This window comes from Ambystoma mexicanum, chromosome 8, assembly GCF_040938575.1.
Source record: "Ambystoma mexicanum isolate Mex_15411 chromosome 8, UKY_AmexF1_1, whole genome shotgun sequence".
NCBI lineage: Eukaryota > Metazoa > Chordata > Amphibia > Caudata > Ambystomatidae > Ambystoma > Ambystoma mexicanum.
The window spans coordinates 1,500,669,871-1,500,686,382 of NC_090929.1; the positions used below are offsets into that span (position 1 = coordinate 1,500,669,871).

General features: G+C 45.6%; 1 protein-coding gene across 2 annotated transcripts in view; it reads left to right on the forward strand.

Moving 5' to 3' along the window:
- The window catches only part of BORCS7 (BLOC-1 related complex subunit 7), a 200,751-nt gene extending 190,724 nt beyond the window's left edge, over positions 1-10,027 (forward strand). For both annotated transcript variants that reach the window (XM_069611691.1, XM_069611690.1), the window contains 2 exons: positions 7,918-7,938; positions 9,312-10,027. In XM_069611691.1, coding sequence (XP_069467792.1) covers positions 7,918-7,938; positions 9,312-9,363 — 73 coding nt within the window. In that variant the 3' untranslated portion in view covers positions 9,364-10,027. The remainder of the gene's footprint in view (positions 1-7,917; positions 7,939-9,311) is intronic.
- The last annotated feature ends 6,485 nt before the right edge of the window (positions 10,028-16,512 follow it).

The window sequence follows — 16,512 nt, forward strand, 5'->3', positions numbered from 1 at the left end:
AGATCTCCTATGGCACTCAGAAACTTCTCATCTTCCAGGATCTGGCTGCCCTTATGCTCCAGAAGCGATTGCTGTTCAGGCCTGTGATTTCGAAACTTGGGCAGGAACGGATTGGTGGAAGTTTCCCTTCGCCCTGCTCTTCACATGGGAGGGGGAAGCAGTAGCGCTTCACGACTCCAGATGAGGCAGCTAGGATCCTGGGGGTAACATTGGAGCGGCCTACAGATGAGGACACTGAGAGAAGATGGAGGTGTTTGCGAGGCAGGAGCTAGGGAGGGAAGGTGGGTCTGGAGTAGGGCCCCTCATGTTGATTGATGATCTTGCCGAAGCATGTGCTTGATGTATGGGCCTCCTGCCCTCTCTGTTGGTTTGGGTCTCATGCTATGGTTGGCTCTGTTGGGGGTGCTTTGGTCTGGGGGAGACAGCTTGCCCGACTGGGAAAAGTGGCTCCAGTCGGGGTGTACGGAATGGTTACTTAGAGGACATCTCTGCCTTTACCTTTGGGGATTGGTTGGATTTTGCAGTTGTTTATTTTTGTTACTGGTTTGTTAAATGGGGGGTGCAGTAAGGCATATATTTTTTCCATTTTTTTTTTATTAAGCATTCAGTTTTACAAAGAAACAAACAACTTTTGCTTTTCCACAACATTCTGTTAAAAGGAGGAAAAAGAGAAGGAAGGAGAAAAGAAAAAAAGAACTCAAAGGAGAAAAGAGGGTAACATTGACCCAAGATCCCAGGAGAGGGGAAGGGAGGACCCATCTGTAGGTCTCTTCCGGCCGACATTCTTCTGGGTCAGCCACTCCTCCTCACTCTCACTCCCTCCTCCCCCTAATCCCTCCACTTCAAATTCCATTCCAATCGGCAGTTGGGTTTCCGGCACTGAAAAGGTCACCTGTTGACGTTATTTACAACAGTCACGGCATGTTATTAGAGGTTACTTGAGAGTAGTCTTTCAATCTCTTCGCAAAAACCTTCTCTAAAAAGACCACCAGGTGCCTGGTTACAGCTTAACTTGCACCCCCGTAGAGGGTCTCCCACCACAGATCTGCATCCATGCCTAGAGTGATCTTCATCTTCTCATACAGTAGTAATGTTCTCTACATTCTCAATTCCGAGCAGAAAAGGACTAAGTGCTGCAGCGTTTCCTCCTGGGTGTTACATAGGCAGCATATATTGTCTTTGACCATTCCGCCATATCGATATAATGTAACCTTCGTGTGTAGTACATTATGGCGGTTTCTCATGAAAAGATCTCGGTATCTTGGATTCTGAGCTTTTCTTAGATAGTCCGGTGTGATGTTGAAGAGACTGGTGAGAGTTCTCGATAGCGTATGGATCTTAGAAGAGGATCTCCTGGCTTCTGTATCTGACCAGTCTGCGACCCACAAGGCCCTTTTAACCAGAAACTAATTCTGGCATAAAGTGTCCACAGAAAGACCTTGAGAGGCTAACATTTCTAGGCATTTGTCTCTCCATTGATTCAAAATCCAATCATTCATGCCCACTTGCTTCCTTTTTATGATTTGATATTGTGGGGGGCAGTGCGGATAGTTGAGTTTACCAAAGACGGTTAAGGATTTCCAAACAATTCTCACATACAGAGATGAGAGCCCCAATTCATGTCTTATTATGGCCATCGGGATCGCATTATGAAGTCTTAGCATTCGCTTCCAAAATGTGTTCTCCAATTTCTCCAGGGTTTCCCGAGGTAACCCCAGCCCGGCTTCTCCTGCATAAGTCAACGTTGGAACCACCTTCTGGTTATAGAAGTTGATGACTGGCAGGAGAGAAAATTTGCTGTATTTTCTCCCGATCACCAAACCTTGCCCTGTTAACTGCTTGGTTTTCAGAATCAAGTTTGAAATCCAAGCCGTCTCACCACTGCTGGCATTGATCATAATGCCCAGGTATTTAATGTCTGCTGTGGGCCTAATTCGGTTGTTTTCCAACCTCCAACATGGGGTACTCTCTCTTTCCCTCGAGTTTTGAATAATCTAAATTTTGGTTTTTATCGACGTTGATATTCTGAACGTTTTGGTCAACGTACTCCTGTAAAATTTCCTGTTTTTTTTGGAGTCTGATAGGAGTTCCATCTAGGAGGACCAGGTCGTCGGCGTATAGAGCCATCCAGCCGACGTTCCGTTAATCTTTGAAGGGCATGATCTAGGCGGGTCCAGAACATGTTTCATGGTGTTAAAGAACAAGTTGTAAAGTATTGGCACCAATGGGGCAACCCTGCTTCAATCCCCTAACAGTTTGGATCTCTCTTGTTAGATTCCTGTCCTTTTCCAGCCTGATCTGCAAGGATGTCCCAGTATAAAAGTCTTTGATGGCTGCTACTAGATCCTTGGGGCAGCCTCTTGCCATCATTTTCGACCATAGACGCGCTCTGTCAAAATTGAAAGCAGCCTCCATGTCTATGCAAGCTATGTTTAGTCTCTCATTCCCTTTCAGCATCTTTGTTTTGAGTAGACTAATAAGTAGCAGTTTTAAGCCGGAGTCTACGTTGTTGACAAAGCCAGTTTGCCTAAGATCATACGTTTCTGAAATAGCTATCCAATCCTTTAGTCGCTTCAACAGCACTCCTGCAAAGTTTTTTCCTAGAACATCTAAGAGGGCGATGGGCCAGTAGTTCGTGGGGTTTAGTCTGTCCCCTTTCTTAACCATAGGGACCACTATCGCTTTTTTCCAGGACACTGGTATTCTGCCAATATGAGCGATTCTGTTAAAAAGGACCATGCTGAAATCTGTCATATTTTTGGCGCTTCTTTTAACATGGCATTTATCATGCCGTCCACGCCCGGGGCTCGGGAAGTGCTTGCTTTGGAGATTATGTTTCTAATTTCTGATCTATCGAACTCGATGTACCACGAATCTTGTTGTTCAGGAGGTCCAACAATCTGTTTATCCATCTTTTGGGAGGTTTTCAGTGCTCACCCCATCCTGACTCATGCATTGGGTTTAGTTGTAAGGAGCCGCTGTCTTATTCTTTACCTTAGTAATGACCATAAGTTCTTTGAATTCTTGGTCATTACGGCGTGCATCATGCATTCCGCCTCATTTTGTTAAAGAATGGCTCTGTGAGATAACCCAGTTTGGATATTTTTGTTTTGTTTTCTTCCTTTCCCGGCATCTTATTAGCACTGGAAGAGTTTTTAGGCACCTAAGATCTTAATGTAACTGACGTTTTGTTTGTTGCATTAAACTCATCAGAACGTTGTTTTTTCTTAAATGTTGTTTGTCTCCTCTGCTAGATTCTTCTCTAAAGACTGCCAGGCAAGATTCGTATTCAACCCCCTCGTCAAGATTCTCTTGCCACACCCTCAGGGTCTTTGTCAAAGCGGGAGCTGACTTGGCATTGATTTGCATGCCTGTTTCTGCCGGGTTCCAGTGACACTGTTTCCAAGATTTCCCGTTACTCTTTTTTCCCCTCACTCAAGGATGGTCTTAATCAGGTTATGATCACCAGGTTATGGTCACTTTGTTTAGTTTGGAGGACCTGCATGGATGTCCCCCTTGGGAAGAATTTTATGTTGCACTTGATAAGGCAGAGTGCCAAGTTTTGGCACCCCCTAGATCTCCCCTTACTTGGCCATTTACCATGTGCAAGTCCCTGATATGGGATTCCTCTAAGCATTGCTGGCTTCCAACTTAAGTTTTTTTTTGTATTGTAAGGGCTTCCTGTCGCCCCTATTTTTTTCAAAGGCATTGAGAGGCAGTCGATATTCAAATCTCCACATAGAACTATCCACGGATCCGCTAATTGAGCTCTTAAATCATTGATCCATTTAATTACTACGGATACGAAGTAGTTCAAGTCCTTGGCGTTGGGATTCCAATACAGGTTAAAAAGTACCAAAGTCCCTTCTATGGGGTTTCCATTAGTTTTATTATTAGAATTTGAATCGATGGGTTAGGAAGCATGATCCTCAGCACCTTTCCCATAAAGTTGTTCACCATTGTCAGTAACCCAAAACGGGGTCTTCCTTTCAGGCCCTTGGTTCCTTGGTTCAAGTATCCTGTATATCCATCTGGCAGTGGAGTTTCGCTTAACCATGATTCTTGGATACATAGTGCCTACTTTGGTAGATCTAGGATCCAGGGATTGGAGCAGATGAGCAAAGCCCCAAGTATTCCTGGATCCATCCTGCAGGGATTCAGATTCTTGTATGTTGTCCCTCTATTCGCTGGTGGGTGCTGCTAGTGCTCTCGATAGCCAGCCCCATGATTACTCTTTTGAGATCCTTGAGATTGAGTCCTCACTCCTTGCGGGGTTCTCTTTCGATCTCACATTAGTCTTTCCTTTTAGTGATCCTCAAGGCATTAGGGCCATGAATAAATGTGGAGGTGTCTCGATTTGGCTTGGACGATATGACCCGTTCCATGGGATGTTTTCTGTTTAAATTCCCGGCTCCTTTCTTTGGAACACTATGGTCAGATTCTAAATCATGACTAGTTGATGGATCATACTGTTTCAGATTAAAGCCAAAAGCCCTCAGATCGTCGTTGGCTTTCAGCATACAAGCTATCCAAGCAGAGGAGGCCATTAGCAAAAGTACCCTGTCGTTCTCTTGTTCACTTGGGAAATCCACTATCTTGATGTCTTTGGATTGGATAATGCTTAGTTGCGGTACGTTGTTGAGAAGGCCAAGGCCCATAATACTGGCTCGGTTTAATATGAGACAGTCGTCCGCCTTCAGTACTCTCTCCAAGAAAACCTTGTGGGGGGTCCTTAGGCTCTCTTGCGTCTTTAGTGGATGATTCCCCTGCGAGCGAGGTTGAGATGTCCCTCGCCGCCTGTTCTTAGGGAGGGATCCCTTTTCCGGCAATCGGGGCAAACAATCCCTCCTAGAACACGCAATCATTTTGTCCATCACCATAGGTTGTTTCTCGGCTAAGATCCACTTCGAGGCCATTTTTTCCCTCTTAACTTCTAAGGTTTCGAATAGTTTGTTTTTTTGTTTGGGGCGTCGTTACTTGCCCGTCTAGACTCGCCCCACACATTATAGAGTTTGATCTAGAGTCAGCCTCCTGGTCTTCTAATTCATAGTCCTCGTAAGTAGACAACTGCAGCAAGGGATCTTCCTCAAGTTCTGAATCCAAGTTTTCACCTTCAGCAAGCCTATCAGTATTTACTTTTTCACGCCGGCCATCCTTTTTAGGGGACAGTTTTTTGGGATCCTCTGTTTGTTCGGATGGCGGGGGATAGCTCAATGGAGTGACTGATACCGCTTTTAGGTTTCTAATAACGTTTCTAGCGCTGCCCCCACATGTCACTTTCGATATCGTGATGTTTTTTGGGGGTTTTGTTAGTGGTTCACTTTCAGTGAGGGTTTCGGAACATTATGGGAATCCTCATCGAAAATCGGAAAAAGGTCAGAGGTCGACTGTCTGTTCACAGATGCTTCAGCAGGGCGGCTGGTGTCAGTCATGTTCTGATACTCAATATGTCGATTCTAGATAACCTGGGAACTGGTAGAAGGCATACAAGTGTCTACTTGTGCCTTGATAGAAGCCTGGTCTTGCAAGAGCCCCAGATCGTTGCAAGAAGGCACTTGTGCATTTTCTCTTGGGTCTGCCGACCTCCTAGAAGCTGCTCCACTCTCTGTGGTCCTGTCCCAAGTGACCCAACGGTGATTGTAGAGGATTAGATGTTAAATCTCCATCGACTCTTGAAGTGGGTCCCTTTCTGGTGCAGATGTGGTCTTGGCTCTTTATTAGGCCAATAGTGTCTCTAAAACATGCCAGAAAAGACTTTTTGTCCTCTCTTGCATCCTCAATTAGTTCGATAAGTGTTTTAAAGATCACTCCCTCAGACTCCCTTTCTTTTGATCTTTTTTCCATAGACGCTTCGGTGTGGGATTCTATAAAGATAAGTTTCGAATGCATCAGCGCCAGTAGGGTCGACTGATCCTTATATTTCTCATTAAGGTTTTCAACCACTCCTTTGCCATTGGAGTCTTCCCTCCCCCCTCCCCCCTGAGGACACTCCCTTGTGCACCCTCTTCTTAAGAAACCCTCTGCCGACCAGACCTGCCTGGCTAACTATAGCCCAATCTCCATCACTCCTTTGCTAGGCAAACTCTTGGAAAAGCTGGCCTTCTACCAGCTTAATCTTCACACCGAATCTGTTGGTTGTTTCCATGACCATCAGTCTGGCTTCAGAGCTGCCAGAAGCACAAAAACTGCTCTCCTGAACATCCATGAAGACCTGTCCTCCAACCTCAATTACAACACCCCCTGTGTCCTCGTCTTAATTGATCTCTCTTCTGCCTTTGACACGGTCAACCATGCCATCCTGCTCAACCATCTCTGTGGCAAGCTGGGTATCACCGATCAGGCCCTGACTTGGCTGACCTCTTTACTCTCTGATCGACCCTCCCAAGGTCCAACTTGGGTCCTTCCTCTCCTCTATCTCCATCTCTACCTGTGGTGTTCCCCAGGGGTCTAACCTCTCTCCCTGGATGTTCAACCAATACCTGGCACTTCTTGCCCACCGCATTGCCGCTCTCTGCCCCAATTTCAGTGCTGTACGGAAGACACTCAACTCATTTTCAGGCTCCCTTCCGCCACTTCTTCTCCTTCTCTCATCTCGGTCTGTCTGCTATCCAGGAGTTGTGTGCCGCCAATGATCTCTGCCTTAATGCCAGTAAGACCGAGATTCTCCTCATTGGCACACCTGCTCCCTCCTTTCCTGTCTTTCTCTGGCTGGCCTCTCTTGGCCCTCTTCCTGCTCCTACCTGTGAGGCTAAAAACCTACGGGTCATCTTAGACTCCACACTCTCCTTCTCTCCTCACATCTCTGACGTCTCTAAGAAGTCACACTACCAGCTGCACCTCCTGAGAGGTATTCTTCCTTTCCTCTCCTTCCTCCAGAAGCTCACTGTCTCCAGAGCTCTGGTTCTCTCTGGGCTGGACTACTGCAACAGCCTATTTCTAAATCTGCCTGCTTCTATTCTACACCCTCTGCAGCTCATCCAGAACAGGACTGCAAGACTTGTCCTTGGCCTCAAGCCCAGGGATCGTCTCTCTCCAGGACTGAAAACTCTGCACTGGCTCCCAGTGCCTGCAAGGATTAAGTTCAAAACCCTCTGCATTGTCCACAAGGCCTTCAGGGGCCTGGGGCCTCAATACCTTTAAATCTCTCTTCCTAAATATCTTCCTTCTCAAGCTCTTTGCTCATCCGCCTCCAACTCCCTCAGGGTCAGTCGCTTCTCCAAGCAAGAAGTTGGTGGTAGATCTTTCTTCGGCTGGGGCCTTCCTCTGGATTAGCCGCCCTGAAACTTGACGAGAATCATCTCCGGTTCCGGAAGCACCTCAAAACCTTCCTTTTTGCTTCTGATTTCTCACCTCCTCTCCCCTGCTGAACTCATGGCTGAAACTGAAACGGCACTGGTCCCCTGGCTACCCTCTGATCTCAGGCCCAGGTCCCCTCCCCCGCCAGTTGCACACCTGCACTGCCTCCCTGGAAACCCCTACACTTCTGTATCCCCAGCACTTGACACCTGATGTCTGCACTTACCCTTGCACTTGCCACCAGCTGGCCGCACTTTTTATTTATTGCTTTTTATTTATTCTATTATTTTTACTTTCGATCCCATGTACTGAACTGCCTGCTCCCTCCGCATGTTTCCCCTTCACCTGCACTTGTGCAATCTCAATGTCACCTGGCCTAGTAAGATCGTTGTCTGTCTTCCCTCTGTTCCCCCTCCCTTGCCTCGTCGCGCCTTGAAACACTTGTGTATAGGCGCGTTATAAATGCCATATCATATCATATATCATAACCAGTAAATTTCACGATTCACTTCAAAAGTAACGTTCTAGTGAGTAGGTGGTCGTAAAACTGCTATTTATCATTGTGTGTTTTGAAGTTTCACCTTATGTTTTGTGTAACAGTTATTCTCATCTTTTTTACAGGCAAGAGGCCATTCAGAAAAAGTAAGTTAATAATTTTTTTTAAGTGGTCTAAACGTATTTTCCCGCAGTGAACATGTAAGGTGTTCACCAGAGACTATATTGAAAATGTAATTCCCCTGTCTATTGTACAAAGCCAGACCATTTGATGGTGAAATTAAGAATCAGTAGCTGTATGGATTGTAAAGTGCTGTGCCAGATAATCAGTCCAGCGCGAGAAAATACTGTGGACCTCATGTTCCATGAGAGGTAAAGTAGATTTAATGCACAAGTCATGTGTAAAACCTTTACGCATTAAATATACGTTGCACCTCATTTTTCATTTATTTATGTGGCGAAGAAGGGGTGCGGAGCTTGAATTATGATTCTGCCTCCCCCTTCCTCTCCGTTATACAAAGTCCAATATGCTTAAGTATCGCAGACTTGAAAAATGTGCCCCTGCGTGCTGCTTTGGCTGCCTTTAGGCTGAATTGAACCCTCAACTGTTTGCTTTTTGTGCTTTGGAAAGGAAGACGCATTATGACCTTGGCATAAGGGTAAAAGTTGCAACTGATTTATCATTTGTATTGATTTGACTTTGCAGCCAGCTTAATGTGTTCTTTGTTTAGTTAGACATGTCCTTTAACCGGGAAACGCCAAAATGACCGAAAATACATTACCGAATGGGCGAGTTGGCTGAATTTTAGCCGTACAAAAAGTGTGCATGGCTGAAAATCTCGACCAAATCCCCTATTCGGTGGCATTATAGTGAACAAGGCTAGAGGGGGGTGCAGGGGTGTCCCTTGCACCCTTATTCACTATGTCAGCAGTGGTTGCAGTGTGTCCCACGTAGCCATTCGTGTAAAGTAAAAGAAAAAAAACAAGAAAAAAGGAAAAGAACCCTGTGGCGCCAGGTTCCCGGTCACGGAAGTGAATGGGAACAGGCGTTGCAGGGTCACAGCGAGTCGGCAGCACACACCAAAGTGTGCCGCCGCAAGGTTAGTAAGGCGTTGGGGGGTGGGTGAGAGTGGGTAATGTATTTAATTTGGGTTGTTTTACCCTAACGGCCAAACTGTATTTTCGGCCAAAACCACTACAGTCTTTTCAGCCCCGGTTTGTTCCTTTACGGTAAAACCCAAATTCCATTTGATCTACAGGTCCTAAAGGAGTCTTTTAAGAACCAGGAAATTATCTTGAGACACAGACCCTTGATTGCGTAAACTAAATTTGTAATGACTTGGGCACATTTTTGCCTTATAAGATGTGTGTGGCTGATTTTCGTAATTGTACCTTGTCCTGATATCGCTGACCTCAAGAAAGCGATCATGTCGAAATGTTTTCTTAAAGTTCATTAAGTGGACTAAAGAAATTCTGTTTGCGTTTATTTAAACTGGATAATGTTTGTGTTTTATTTCTAGTGTCAGGCATTCTTCAAACTTAAAGGACCAGTTGAATCACCTACTGAAATGACGACCAGGATTTGGTAGATAAAGGCGCACCACCCGGAGAAACTAAGTGGAACCATTTAGTTGGATGTCATTGACTCCTACCAAACACCGTCTACACTTTTTTCTGAAGCCTTATTCTTCTTTTTAAAGTGACCTTTTTAATGTTAATGAAGCCATTTTGTTTAAAAAGTAGCCCCCATACAAATGGAATTAGATTGCCGATCATCTGATGGAGAGAGGTGGACTTTAAAGCAGGATTATTGCCAATTGCTGTTTTTACCCTTTTATTTCTTCATGTTTGACTTTTTTTAAAATGCTTGTTCACTTGCGCTGTTTAGTAAAAAGTAAATACCCTTTTCCTTGCCCGCAAGTATTGCATTGTACTAATCTTGTACTGTGATGCATTTCTTTGGGTTCATACAGTTAAAGAATTGTAAAAGCATAACCTTTGAATGAAAATCAGCATGACATATTTGTGCTGTATGTATCTCTAATTATTTGGATGATAGGGTAGGCGCTTCAACCATAAGTGTTGTACATATTATAAACAGGCAGTGGAAACAGTCCCATTTCTCAATGCTTGATAATGAGAGTAGTGATGTACCATGTGCTTGCGTGGTAGGAGATGAAGACATGGAAAATGGACACTTGAAACCCAAATGACATACATAAATATATTGCCCATTTGTTATTGACTTGAATTACGTTATTTGTATAGATGCAGCAAGTCAGACATGGCAGAGAGTTAAGGGGGAAGGGATATCAAGTATATATTGGTAAGATCGAAAATGTTATCTCAAGTAGGCAATTGTAACATTTTAAAGCGAGTGGGGTGAAACCCGTTCAGTGGTTATAGGCAAATACAAAAAAACATAGTGTAAGCACAGTGTGCAGATAATGAACAATGGCTCAGATTTTGCAAACTGTGAATACCTAATAAGGGAAAAACAGACCCATGTTAACTAAACTGCCAAATAGTGCATATGAACACCCTTAAGTAAAAGGTTTGATTCTCTTGCCTTAAGCATCGGTTTTAAGGCTCGTGACAAACAGCCATCAAGACTGCATTAAACACTGCATAGCTGCAACTGTTGAATGACGTATGGTTGACAATAGTCATGTGGTTTAAAGGCAAAAGACACAAAACTACAGTTTCTGAAAATCGATTGATCCAACAAGAGTGTATATCTACAACATGTAAGTCAAAACCTGTCAGTCATTTTATAACCTCTCCAGCTGTATCCGAGCACGTTGGAAGGCAAGAAGGAGAGGAAACCAAGGTTGAGATAGGTCATGGTGAGCACAAGACGGCTCATTGTTTTTGCTGCCCAGTTACAGATGTTTAAAGCTATTGTCAGGTCTTACTCGGTGGCATTCCAAGAGTACTGTCTGGACGTGGCTATGTGGAATTTTTTATTTTATTTGTTGACAGCTCCCAGACCCAGAGGTATAACAGCGCTAGTATTATTTTACAGCAAAGGTGAGACAGGTGAAGTACAGTACATTCGTAATTGATGAAGTTCCCATAGAAGGTTTCAGTTTACAGTTTCAGAGGCCGATTGGAGTTGGTGGCAATCAAGGGTATTTGGAAAAGGACGATTTTCCTTTTTTACAAAAAAAGTATATAGGAGGGTTCTTCTTGAATGTTGGGTTGTAGGGAGTTCCAAAGGTGGGTATGATGGCAGTGAAGCTGGAGCCTCCAGCTCTGTTTCTATTTACTCTAGGGGTAAGTAGTTAGGTGGATGAGGAGGAGCGAAGTCTGCGTGTGTTATAGAGGCAGCGGTGTGTGATGGCAAGGAGTTTGAATTCAATTCTTGCTTTGATGAGAAGCCAGTGGGCTTTGCGTCTAATATCCAAGATATGGTCAGAGCGTTTCAGGCCCCAGGCAGCTCTGAGGGCGTTGTTATCAGCTGTAGTTTGTTGATATTTTTCAGTGAGGTGCCTGCTTGGATCGCGTTGCAATAATCTAGTTTAGTCCCGATGATTGCCCTGGCTATGGTAAGACAGTGGTTAGTAGTAAAGAATTTTCTAGAGTGATTTATACGTTTTGTAGAGTATGCAGTAGAGGAGTGGTAAAAGAATGAGGCTTTGATGAGTGCAGTGATGAAGTCGTGTTTGAAAAAAAGTGCTTTTGTTTACTCGCATAATAACGTCTAAGTTTAATTTACCTTGTGTGTGATTTGCAGTAATTTGTAGTCATTTCTCTTTATTCGGTTTTCAACAAATTTCCCTGATGTTTTCTTGTAGATACATTGTACGTATGTGTAAAGTGCCGACCTTGTGAAAGTTAGATACAAGTTCATGTACCGAAAAACTTTAAAGGCCCATCTTTGCATTTTGAAAAATAAAGTCGAAATGAAAATAGCTTTCTTTTTTTAATTTGATATATGATTTTAGATTGCAATTGTTTCCATTCAGGACAGTCTGTTTCGTACAGAAGGTAGGTGTTTTGTGCATGCTTTAGGTTGTCAAAAATACTTGTGGGCTTGCATGCAAGTTGAAGACCGACCTGCACGTTGGCAATAAGTGTTGTCATGTCTCCTTTAGCAAGGGTAGATGGAGCTCAGTTATTGATGTGACACTGGTTGGGGTCCCTAGGAATAGGTCATTTGTTCATAATATTAATGCCATTTTGTTCCATAACGCCAGAGTTAAATTCAAAAACATGTTTTTTTCATTTCCAGTTTACTAGAACCCCCCTGTCGTGGGCGCAGTGCAGGGATTGGGAAACCCAATGAGACAGACCACAGAAAGCTATAAAGAAGCCTAACTTAAGCCTGCAGATGGAGATGACCATGGGGAGCCTACTACCAGCAGGGTTATCCTTTTGTCCAGGTCTGTAGAGTAGATGCATGACCCGATGGCACGTGGACTTAATAAGTCCGAGCAAAGCCACTCCCCAAGGGGAAGGAACGGAGCAACTGTCCAAGGTACCAATCCTGAGAACATCAAGCAATCGGGGTCAAAACAGTAAGCCGAATCGTATCCAAGCGCAATCCAAAAGTCAAGTCCAAAGTCCAGTAGCAGTCCGGAATAAAAGACACCAAACACAAAGAACAGGAACTCTGTTGTGGAGCAATGAACAATCGGGAACGCCACCTCTGTGTAGGTATCCATAACAAGATGGTCTCCAATACAGTCATGTCAGGCAAGAACAGAAAAGGAGCTCAACTCAAAATGGCCACCGCGTTATGCCAGGAGCTGGAACTGCTGGGAAATGCAATCTTGTCCACCGACGTAGCCTCCAGCACCCCAGGAGACGTGGTGCTAGCCTCCAGGAGCACAAAGAAGGCTGAGATATGAGAGTTGCCCATGTCACCTAAGTGAGGAGAAGCTTGCATGGAGACAGACACCCCTGCAGGTTTCAAGGGTCCCGTCACCCCTCCCCCGGGGCACAGATGGCAAGTGGTGGTAGAAGAGACCAGTGAGCCACAGTATGTGCTGCAGATGGCTCCCCAGTGCCAGGACCTGAAAACGCAGATGGGAAGCCGTTCCGAGCAGTGTCAGACAACTCTTTGCAATTTCTGTCCAATGTTCAAAGACTGATCACACTGAAATGTGTGTGTGCGCGTGCCAATTGTACTGCAACTCCGCAAATTATGCTTTTGCAAATTGGGGATGAGAGTGCGTGAGTAGTATATAGAATACCTTTCATCAAAAGTGACAGGTGGTCCCCAGGAGGTTGACCCCGAAGTCTTGATTCTCTGCCCCCTTTTAATTTATTTTTAATCAAACAAAAATATAAAGATGTGTTTAGTTCTTTTAATAGTAATGTTTCATTTCTTTTTATATGAATGTTTAAATTATTTTTTTAAATATAAAAATGTTTGTTGGATCAAGGTCATTTTATTGCCCTAAGACATATGGTATGATCGGCACCCATTTGGGCAGGGCGTGTGGATGAAAGGTTGGTGTGCTGTTACTAATGATCTGAGCAGCTGCTGTGCTGGCGGACATGCCCATAATGGTCTGAACAGCTGCCCCGCCGCTTACGAGCTGGGAGGGATCCTTGTGTGGTCATAGGGAGCAGTGTTTCGATTCTGTGCTCTTTATAAAGGGCACACGACTTGTTTATCTTTTCTAAGTATGCATTTGTCTTTAAACCGATATAAGATGTCTGTTGAACAACTTGAAACAACTTGCAAGAGAGTGAAGAATTCACGAAAGAAAATGGAAGTGAATGTTTGCTATCGCCCGCAAAGTTTGAAGGCAATGGTTGAGGATGTATGTGATCGGGTGTTAGGTGGTGTTAAACATCTTCATCAAAATACTTTTATTTGGTTAAAAATACTTCAAGTTTACAATAAAAACCGGGCGTGGCTTACTGTCCAACGGTATGCATGTAACTCAGTAGAGCTCCCGCTTCACTGGCTTCAATCATGCTTAAATCCGATATTGGTACCCGTGATTTGGACCTGGATAGAGGTGACCCCTGCAGGAGAACTGGGGGCTGCGAATGGTGTGCTGGCATCGAGTATATTGGGTCTTTTTCCTGCAAGTGATGGAGTGAGGAGCCAGCTGCAGATAACTCTGCAGGGCACCTAAAATGGCCGTCCGAGAGCCATGACGGAGTGAGGGGAAGACTTCAGGAGCCTGGTTGGGGGGGCAACAGCATCTGACCATCGTAGGCGTGAGGGAGGTGCTACAATGCCCTCGGTGGTGGTAAGGCAAGAGGTGCCCCACCGCGAACATCGGAAGAATCTCACAGAGTGAGGGGCCCAGATCGCTCCCCCTTACGATACACAAGTGCACGCAACGGAGTGGTGGAGCCGCAGTGGACCCCCACAGCGGTCAGGCCCGGAGAAGGGAGCCTTGACGGAGCAAAGCCAACATCCTGGGAAGCGGATCGGACGGGGCCGCACTCCAGACTCCCAGTGTCAGCGGTCTTGTGAGCGGCTGCCAAACGGGAACAGGTGGCGCGGCACACGGCGCGGGAGACATACGGATGCCCTAACCCGGCCCATGAAAGAGAGGAGGATAGTGCCAGCGGGACACCCGACGCCAGAGACAGGTGAGGGGAGCGAGGGTGGCCACTTTGCCTGCGATCCAGCAGGTTCCCCACTCCCCCCACTGAACTGGAATAGTGACTGGGCAGCCCGCCCAGGTAGAGACTGATTGGGAGGGGAGGGGCCGCATACCGTTATACAGCGCAGCAAATAGACATACGGGCTGCGGGGACCCTCTGAGGAAATAGTGAGACCCAGCTGATGGGTCCACAACCAATGGACTAAAACGCCCTTAGTAGAGTGGGGAAGATCTGAAGCGGTGAAGGCACTCTTAGAGACCCGCCTTCAATTACGAATCCCGGCCCAGCCCAAGACACGGCACAGTGGCCCACCAGTATAGGAGGGGGTGTAACTGAACCAACGACACTGCTCATAGTTGGTGAGGAACTGTATAGTGACGGCCTCTGGGACATCAAGTGGAAACATCAGGAGACGCGCTGGGGGAGGTTGCACTGGCTAAAGGCAAGAGGAGACAGAGCTGTCAGCTGGCCCAGGAGCCTGCGTAGGACTGGGGCATACAGTCCGAGAATAGCCCCTCCAGGAACTTGCAGCCAAGATGGTCAAGGGACAACAGAAGATGGATAAATCTGTGGAAACGAAAGACAAGGGGTATAAGCAGACAAGACCGGACGAGTCCCCTGAGATTGGAGCTGGATTATATGGCATATCGACCTATATCCCTACAAAATGTTGACGGGAAAATTCTGGGGAAAATCCTGGCAACCAGGTTGGCGAAGGTAGCGCTGCAATTAGTCCACCCAGACCAATGTGGCTTTGTTGGGGGTTGGAACACCTCTGGCAATATTACTCTCCTCCATCACGTCATGGACCAAGTGAAGACGTGGAAACAAGACATGGCGATAGCCTCTTTTGACGCCATGAAAGCGATTGATTCGCTGGAGTGGAAATGGATATTTTGAGTGCTAAAGGAATTCGGATTTGGGGAAAACATCTGTAGATTGTTGGGCCTGCTTTATAGCAAGCCGATGGCAATGGTGAGGACTAATGATTGGGTGTCTGGGACATGGGAACTGGGCAGGGGGACACAGCAGGGGTGTGCAGCTTCCCCTATTCTATTTGCTTTGGCTTTGGGACCTCTAGCAGCATTTCTGCGGCAGGAAATGGTGGAGGTGGGAATTGAAGTGGGGAGTCTGAAGCATGTAGTTTCACTATATGCGGACGACCTGCTTTTGTATGTATCAAATCCGAGGGTGTACCTCCCAGAGTTGCTGGAAATATTGAAGAATTTCCTGCATATGTCCGGCTTCCGTATCAATGCAGAAAAGTCGGTCTTGTTCCCACTGGGAGGGATACGAGATTGCCAAATGGAAGACCTACCGAGGCTGGGGATAAAGTTTGTTTGTTTGTTTTATTATTTATAATGCGCAGTTATACCCAGGGGTATCAGGGCGCAGCATTTACAAGAATATGCGAACCTTGGTTACAAAATATAAAATGTACATGTTTGCAGAGGGAGAATATACAAAGCAGAAGAGGAAAACAGTTAATATATACAGTATATACAAAGTAAAAAGTGGGCACACGAGGTTACACAGTGTGCGGATCGCATGAAGGGATAACCTTGGCACTTAGCTATCTTGGTGGTCCTTCAGTTTCAGCCATGAGACTACCTTAGAACGGAAATTCAGGTAAGGCATGTCTACTCTAAGGTTGGGAGGCAAAGAGTTCCATAATTTGGCTGCTTTTACCGGGAAGCTGTTACCTCCTATGGTGGCAAGTTTGAAGTTTGGGACAGAGAGGCAGTCTTTGTATGCAGTTCTGAGGGGTCTCGAGGAGGCTTGTCTATGGAATCTGTTAATCAAGTAGATCGGGGCGGCATTGTTAAGAGATTTGTAGGTAAGTGAAGCCGTTTTTAGGAGAATTTTATCTCTAGTGGAGAGCCAGTTGTTCTGTTGGTTGAGTCCTGAGATGTGCTCTCTTCTGGGGATGCCTAGGGCTGCTCTCAGGGCGTTGTTCTGGAGAGTTTGTAACTTGCTAGTGGTAGCCTTGGAGGTTCCCAGGTAAAGGGCGTTACAGTAGTCAAGGTGGGATAGTATAAGGGCTCTAGCGAGTGTGAGGCAGCTAGTGTCTGACAGAAATGGTTTAGCTGAGCGGATTAATTTGCACGTATATGCAGATGAGGATGCCAGGGAACTCGGTTGTCT